Below are 9,141 nucleotides of genomic sequence, written 5' to 3' on the forward strand. Positions count from 1 at the left end.
CACCCACTAATTAAATACATTTTGATTAACTTTACACTTTCTTAGTTTCAAACTAACAAGAGAACATTTTCAAAATTTTAAAGCAAAGTTGAAGTTTATATTAATTTTATAGACAAATGGTCAGATACAAATACGATTGTCGTACAAAACATACGAATAACATAGAAAAGTAAAAAGGGGGTTGACATTTTCTAATTATTCTATTAGTAGAGTAATTATCTTGATGAACTAGTAGAGTAATTATAAATTTTAAATTGTTTGATGCACTTGTAGCGTAATTTTGAATTTTATGTTCTTTGATGAACTTGTATGATGAACTGGTAGAGTAATTTTGAATTGTATGCTGTTTGATGAACCTGTAAAGTAATCGTTTATATTATGTTATTTTGATGAACTAGTAAAGTAATTATTATAAACTTGTAAAGTAATTTAAATGATTAGTTGTTTGATGCACTTGTAGAGTAATTTTGAATAATATCTTGTAGTAGTATATTAATGATAAACTAGTAGAGTAATTATGATGCACTTGTAAAGTAATTTTGAATTATTAGTTGTTTGATCACTTGTAGAGTAATTTTGAAATTTATGTTGTTTTATACACTTGTATAGTAATTTTGAACGATATCCTGTAGTAGTGTATTATTGAAAAACTGGTAGAGTAATCATAATGTACTTGCAGAGTAGTTTTGAATTGTATGTTATTTGATGAACTTGTAGAGTAATTGTACGTGTTATGATATCTTGATGAACTATTAGAGTAATTTTTATACACTTGTAGAGTAATATTGTATTTTATGTTGTTTGATACACTTGTAGAGTAATTTTGATAATTACTCTACTAATAGAACAATTACGAAAATGTCACTGCTTTTTTTTTTTTCCTTTTTTACGCCATTCATACGTTTTGTACGATAAGAATATTTGTATAGGATGTTTACTCTAGTTTTATAACAAAAGAACATTGTAAAAAAATTGAAGTTTATATTAATTTTAAAAACAGATATCACAAAACTTACATAATTACTTTTGCTCAATAAAACAAATTCAAAATCTCTTAATTCGATTAAGATTTAGTAAACCCAAAATGATATGACATTTTACCATCATATTTTTCCAAATTAAAAGTTTCTTTAATCACCTATATAATTTGAGTGGAGGGCATGTCCATAAGGTGTATTAGATGATGTATAAATCCCCCACCCCCTCTCATAATCCAAATTGCTTTTCATTTTGAGCATCCAATCATCTTCTTGTCTCCATAAATCTCTCCTAAATTATCATAATCCCATTTCTCTAAACCCTAGTATTTCAATTTTCTAATCACCATTTGAGCATAAAGACAAGAAAACCCTTTGAAAAATTTCAAGATTCTGTGGTTAGTAGCATCAAATTATGGACCAAAAACACCCCACCACCAAAATCCCACACCATGAAAGTGAAACCCCACCTCATTCCCAATCAACAAACTTAATAACCTTCCCAAACGGAAAAACACACCACCACCATCCACCGCCGCACACCGCTGCGCCCGCATACAAAGAATGCCTCAAGAACCATGCCGTCGCCATCGGGGGACACGCCTTAGACGGCTGCGGCGAGTTCATGCCTTCACCAACTTACTCACCAACACAACCCTCATCTTTTAAATGCGCGGCGTGTGGATGCCATAGGAACTTCCACCGCCGCGAACCCACCCAATTTATAGATTACCCCCGACCCCACCAAACCTCAACCCCCACCTCTAAATCCCCGGGGTCGCCAGCTAATGCTGAACCGACAAACTACGCATTCGGTCAGCATCTGCTGCTGTCCCTGGGAACAGGCCCAAGGACAGCAACAGCGGATCAGAACCACACTGTGGCGACGCCAGGGACACCATCGGGGGTTAAGGTGAGTGGGAATAAGCGGTTCCGGACAAAATTTAGTCCGGAACAAAAACAGAAGATGTTAAATTTTGCTGAGAAAGTTGGTTGGAAGATGCAGAGGTGCGATGATAAGATGGTTACTGATTTTTGCAATGAGATTGGAATCAGAAGAAGAATTTTTAAAGTTTGGATGCATAATAACAAAAATACTTCAGCAAAAAGAGAAAAAGATACCACCATCAACGCCACCGCAACAACCACCGTCGTCGCTGGCGGCGTTGCTGCCTCCGTAGTACGGAGTAATGAGAGTTCTCATCAAGAAAATGGGTCGTCTTCTTCATCTTAACTTTGTAATAACTCCAATTAACCCATTTTAGGGTAAACTGAATAATAAACCTACTGGTTAGATGATTATCTTTTGTCCAATCTATTAGTTATTTTGAGGTGAAATCAGTTGATAATTCATTTTCTTGATGTAAAAATTGAGTTATAACTTACAAGAGTATTTTAGTGGTAATCATCTGATTCTCTCTCATCTAGCAAAGGTGTCAAATCTGGATCCGTATTCGAATCTTGCTTACACCGGTTTCTGGTCATGATATGTTAAAAGTCACTTGCCCGGTATAAACTGTGATTTACCTGATACTATTGGTTAGCAATGTATTTGAGTGAGTTTTAAGTTTTTCGGTACGTATATTTCTGATTAAAAAATGAGTTTTTCGGTAACGGATTCAGACGGGTAGATGCATTTGGTCAAAAAGATCAAACCACCGAAATTCAGTTCGTCAGGTGGAAGAATTTAATAAAATTGGACTGATTCAAAGTTAAAATGGTCAAAATATGCATTTATGTGTTAAATCATTAATGGAGGTTTTGGTACTATTTGCAGAGAAGTAATGAGCACACAACAAACTTGCCTGTCATAAGAAATTGATTGCTATGAAACCATGGTAGTTGGCATTTAGAGTACCTTTTGAGATTAACCCTAATCTCTTCTCTTCATATCCTCTAATCATTATTTTTTGTTTAATATTTAATTAAATATTCTATTTGTAGAAAGTTGTTTAGGTTTTGGCATATGGTTTATCTTAATTTTTGTAACACTCATTTCCATTGCCCATTTTGCCCTTGTTGGAATCTTGTTGAGGTATCTATAAACTTGTTACTTTAAATATATATATTGATATGCAATTTAATTGTATTTGGCTTTAAAGGTTTGATAGTTTTGGGAAAGTGAAGGAATAGATTTTTGTTTGTTTTGGGATCATGAGTTTTAGAATAGGCATATTTATAAAATAATATGTACTAACATTTTATTGGCATATTTATAAAATAATATGGGCTAACATTTTATTTTCTTTTCCCAGACTTTATATATTTTATAAACGAAGAAGCATATTTTAACTCATTTTTATGTATTGTGAAGTTAATTCATACTTGAAGTCCGATTAATTGTTTATGTGATTTTTTTAGTATTCTTTTCCTTCGAAATTATCATGTAATATTCTATTCTTGTGAATATAATCTTGCAAAAAGAAAGCATATGTCATTATAGTATGTTTAATAGCTTATAAGTTATTTTGAAAAAAGAGAAGTAGGATTTTAACTTTATAAGACTGAAGTATTTGAGTTTTTACTAAATTTTTAGAAGATTAAGAATAAATTTTGGTTAAAAGAAATTAGGTAAGGGCAGGACCGGTAACGTTTTTGAAGGCCCTAAGCAAACTATAAATGCAGGGACCCTTTGAACTAGTATAAGGAAAACATCGATTATGCTTTCTACATTCCCAGTCTCCATCGCAAACAAAATATCAAAATTCAAAGTATCAATTAAGGATTTAGGGAAAACAGTGATTGAGTAATTGCAATATATAGAGATTACTATAAAACTAGTTGTTAACCAACTTGGTTTGTCCCTGCGACACCACTAATTTCCCCTAATTTCACCTCTATTTTCTCTTTAATCGGCGAGGCCATTGAGCTTAATGAGCATGTGTGACGTTACAGTTAGAGAGAATTGTGATGACGGCCTAAATTAAATACGAATTCCATATTGCATGAAATTGGAATTTGGTCTCTTTAATTTTAAAATTGGTTCTTCAGTTTGGCTTGCAATAAACATTGTGTTTGTTTTGTTCATTTGAGCCTACAATAATACACATATGCTATATAAAGATTTAAAAAAATTGAGGGCGCTAGACCATTACTTTGATTTGAAAGTCCTAGATACGGCACTAGGTAAGTGTGTGTAAATTTGTGTAATTTTATAGTCATCTGTATAAAATGTGATTCCATACTAGCTACCAATTTGATGGCGCTTTAGACATACACATGTGTGTCATTTTCTTTATCAGTCTGTCTCTCTTGTTTTTCATATTTAAAATAATAAAAAAATTAATTTCTATTTTTGTCTCAACTAGTGGATTTATTCCCACACTTTGGGACGGGAATTTAATCGGTACAGGTTTGTTATGCTAGACAATTCGATCAATATTGACTTGGTTTATTACTGTATCAGGATATTATCTACGCTAGGTTAAAAGTCGTTGTTATATGACTAAAAGGATATATGGACAATTAGTGTTTTAATTTAAAAACCATAAAAACAAACACTGGTACCAAATCCGATAATATCGATATAGGTACCGATATAAGTATTGGTTTGGTTCATCATTGTACTATCAAATATAAAACTCCATTTCCAACAATGTTTACACTGGGGTGTCGAGAAAAAAATATTAAATACATTCGTGCATTAACTAGGTGGTTTCGCTGGTAGCATGATGATACTCTAATGGTCCGTTAGTGATCCAAATTTACAGTTCAAAAACAGATAAATAAAATAATTCAGGTTTTTCTCCATGACTAAATTATATGATATAAAACTGTTGTAGCTAAATTGTGAAACTTAAAATATATATGTGTGGTAGCTAGGACTTGTGATTTAGTATATATAATAATTTAAACAATATTTGGAAAAAAGATATCATCTTCTCCTTATTATTTTTTCTTCTAAAGTATATTTATGCATGTATCTAATTTATAACAAACATTGTTAAATTATATATCTAATTACATGTTGATCATGTTACGGAAAGGAATTAATTTGGTTTTGGCTTTGGTTCTACATGGTTTGGTTATTGCTTCAATCTAAAATTCAAAAGGTAACATATTAATGTGGCAACTAAGTAAATCAAGACACCAATAAATTACTTTCAATATAAATTCTTTCAAATTCCTTTCAAGTTAAAAAAATCTACATTTCTATGAAATTTTAATATGAGGACTCGAATCCCCTTTCCTCGCCGTTATTGTTGTTGTCGTCATCGTCACCAGTTTAGCACTGTTGTCATAGTCATGACCACAACCTCATACCCGCTCATGTCTCCGAAACCACCATGCCTCACCTTTGTCGTCGCCAGTCGCCACTGCCCCCACCACCACCTTGTCCCTACCACTACAACCAACACATTCTAATATTTCACATTCTATTTCTTTTAAAAGATTATTGCTTAAAAACATTTTGTAAACCTTTCGCATGTAGAATACCGATGAACTTTTTCCTTATTTTTACTTACATTTTGGTAAGAGGGTAATCTGGGTATTCAAAAATTGATGTAACATGAGTGGAACATGTAGATATAAGATAATCTGAACTTAAGGCAAGTACTGTAGGACTAAATATTAAATTAGCATGGACATTTGTGCCTTTGACACCTTTCCTTTTTTGGTTGGATGATGTGGGAGGCAAAGATTTCTTTTTATTTTATTTTAATTTTTTATTATAAGACTTGGGTTTTGAAATAATAGTATATCTAACCAAACAACCATTCATCATATATTAGTAATTTAATTTTTAAATATAGGTAGCTTTATTCGGTCACTACATCTTGTACATGTAGAATATTGATGATGAGAGATCATAGTAGTATTAAACGGTTTTTTTTTTACTAAAAGTAAATTAATATTTATCTTTTATTTAATAATTAAAAGCATTAACACTAAGAGCTTCTCGATGGTGAGAAGCGGAGTTGGACATGGAGAATTCATGGCACAAAATGGGACGACGAAAGGAGCATCTCCATCGGTGGTGGCGTCCGGGTTAAATTGTTCGGATGGCCATCCAAAATTCCGAATAAGAGTGGACAAAGAAGGATCTCTCTCTCTCACACAATATTTAGATTTAGAAAAAGGTGAGAAGTGGACATTCCATTGAAAAGAAAATGAGTAAAATCTCATGTAGCAGCTAAATCAACACGCTTATAAATGTTTGAAAGAGAATGCATTGGAAACACTCTAATTTATTGACTTGATGATTAAAATTGTTGCCTATGTGACGATACATCGGTATGCCATATCACCTTTGTAATTTATATGGCCCTTAAATATGGGGGTCACAAGTTTTCGCATATTTATATTTATGTATAACTGAGCCACCCCATGTCATGTCATATGTATCATTACATATGCAATACAATGATGTAGCATGTAATTTGTATTGTCCCTTCATATTTTTTAGAGTTTGACTACGTCCGATTAATATCCGATTCTCGTTCTCCAACCACAACTTCTTTTAGCTCTCAATTTTTCGAATTTCCTGTTGGAATTGCTAGCATCATATGACCAAAAATGTCAGTTGACTTCTACGTAGTATAGAAATCATCTAAATCCTAAAACTATTGATTTCATCAAGAAAAAAGTGTGTTATCATAGTCCCACTTGTTAGGAACCTAAGAAAAAAAAGGGCTAATTCTAAATTTGTTTTAGGACATAAAAAATGTTGAGACAATTACATGCAGATTTATGAAGAAGGTAGGGGTAACCTGAGCTACCCTCAACTTTTTTGTCGGTGAGGTGTAAAATTAATGCAAAACTTTTCTTATTTATTTTATGTATCAGATATCCTGAGCAAATATTAGGATAACCCTAAGTTTAAAAAAATTAGATACCCTTGAATTTTCTTATTGATCCACCACTAAAATCGACCTAATGTTTTTGTAAACATTACCTATAATTTAACATATTTTATTTTATAATCCAAATATAAAGATTATATAAGTATATATAAAATCTATATCTATACTATATATTAAAAGAAATTCACTTATTATTTGATAATCCAAATATAAATATTATATAAGTATATATAAAAGGGTTATTGGATTTTATCACCCCCAACTATCGGTCTTTGAACGTTGTCACCTCCAACTAACACTTTGACACCCGGCACCTCCAACTTGACTTTTAGTTTGTGCTGACACCACTCTGTTAACCCATTATAACTGAGTTTGTTTCTGATCCTGCGTGGCACAGACTTGATTACGTGGACATGATTATGTGGCGAATATATATATATATATATATATATATATATATATATATATATATATATATATATATATAACTTAACTTTTCTCTTTCTTTGTTTCTGATCCAACTTGACTTCTCTCTCTCTCTTTCTCTTTCTCTCTCCCTCTCTAACACAACCTCCACCTCCACCTCCACCATCACCTCCCACAACCATCAACACCTCCACCTCCTGCCACCACCGGCACTGCCAACTGAGTTTCTGATCCAACTGTTTCCGATCCAATAGTTTCTGATCTACCGGCACTTCTCTCTCTCTCTCTCTCTCTCTCTCTCTGTTTCTGATCCAAATGAGTTTGTTTCTGGTCCTACCCTGCTTCACCACCGTCTTCCCGAATCAACCTTAACAACGAATCGAGCGCGAAGCTTCTAAATTCCTCATCTCAACTCGTACGGATTCTTGTTTTGAAATCGAAGCAGTCGTTGGAACAAAGTATAGGAGGTAATCTAGGGTTCCGATGATGTCGTTTTTGTGATTATAGTGGTGACCGGTGTTGGTGAGTTATGATGGAAGAGACGACGGTGGTGGTTATGGCCTGAGGAAATGATTTCGACGACTTGCGCTTCCAACAAATCTTTGGTAAGTTTAGATCATTTAGCGCTTCCAACAAATCTTTGGTAAGTTTAGATCATTTAGATTAGTGCTTTTAAGTGGTAGTTAGGGTTAGATTAGGGTTTTTTTGTGGTTTTCTCTGATGGTGGGGATTCTTGTGGTTATGGTTGATGTGGTGGTGTTTGGAGGCTGTTATGCTAGATTTCGGTGTGAATAATGGCTGCCATTTGTGGTGCCGCAATTATGGTGGACAACTTCGTTCGGTGATGAGGGTGGCGGTTGGTGGAGATAATGATGATGGTGACTGCGGTTGTGGATGGTTGATGATGATGGTGGCGTTTAGTGGCGATGGTGGTGTTTCAGCTAGGGAGAAAGAGAAGGGAGAGGGGGGTTGATGTGGGGTTTTATAATTTGCCACGTGATTGCCATGTAATCATAGCCAAGTAGGAAAGATGGTGACACGTATGCAAAAACACTAAGTTAGTGCTCAGTTAATAGAGTGGTGCCAGCACAAAATAAAAGTCAAGTTGGAGGTATCGGCTGTCAAAATGTTAGTTGGGGGTGGCAACGGACAAAGGCCGATAGTTGGGGTTGGCAACGGCCAAAGGCCTATATATTAAAAGAAATAACTGTATAACATGTGTCATCTATTAAAGACATTTATTGTTTTTATTTTTCCGTCTATCTCTCTCTCTCTCTCTCCTTCTTATCTTAGACTGGTCGGTTGGGGCGTTGAAGGGGGTTTAACGCCGGCTACACCACCCCGGCTCGGCGTTGGGCTTGGCGTTGCCCGCTTGGCGTGGATATTCTACCTGGCGTAGGGCGGGGGGCGGGGTGACATGGAGGCCTGTGGTTGGCTGATTCAAAGTAACCGTTGGGGGTAGCCGTTGCCAAACGGCTAGTTAAAAAGAATATTTACATACTAAACAATATATAAATACCCACCATGTTTTTACAATTTTTACCACTTCTCTACTTCTTCTACCATATCTCTTTATATTTATAAAACCAACCCACAACATCCTAAAATACATCCTTATAACCGCGGCTACGACCCAAACAACCCCTTTGGATACCAAGAAAACCCGAACCCTAGCTCGCCATCAAACTGTCCACCGCAGCATCAACAAATACCCATTACACACAACCATCCACAACAGCCGCAACACGGTATAGTATATTCACTGTGTCCTGATCAATCGCATCGTATATAGGGAACCGTGCTTACACAAACTTTCCATATGACGACTTGTCTATTCCAATGTCGCAACAAAAAATACCAGTTACCCTATCCCAACCCGAATTCGTGCCCAAAATTCAACCGTAAGATGTTGGTGGTTCGTCACAAAAACGAAA

General features: G+C 34.6%; 1 protein-coding gene across 1 annotated transcript; it reads left to right on the top strand.

The window, feature by feature from the left end:
• Positions 1–1,173: 1,173 nt before the first annotated feature.
• LOC110865892 (zinc-finger homeodomain protein 11) lies at positions 1,174–2,279 on the top strand. Its single transcript, XM_022115231.2, has one exon. It carries the CDS (start codon positions 1,393–1,395, stop codon positions 2,209–2,211), a length of 819 nt encoding a protein of 272 aa, XP_021970923.1. The 5' UTR covers positions 1,174–1,392; the 3' UTR covers positions 2,212–2,279.
• Positions 2,280–9,141: the final 6,862 nt, after the last annotated feature.

This window comes from Helianthus annuus, chromosome 15 (genome assembly GCF_002127325.2).
Source record: "Helianthus annuus cultivar XRQ/B chromosome 15, HanXRQr2.0-SUNRISE, whole genome shotgun sequence".
NCBI classification, from domain to species: domain Eukaryota; kingdom Viridiplantae; phylum Streptophyta; class Magnoliopsida; order Asterales; family Asteraceae; genus Helianthus; species Helianthus annuus.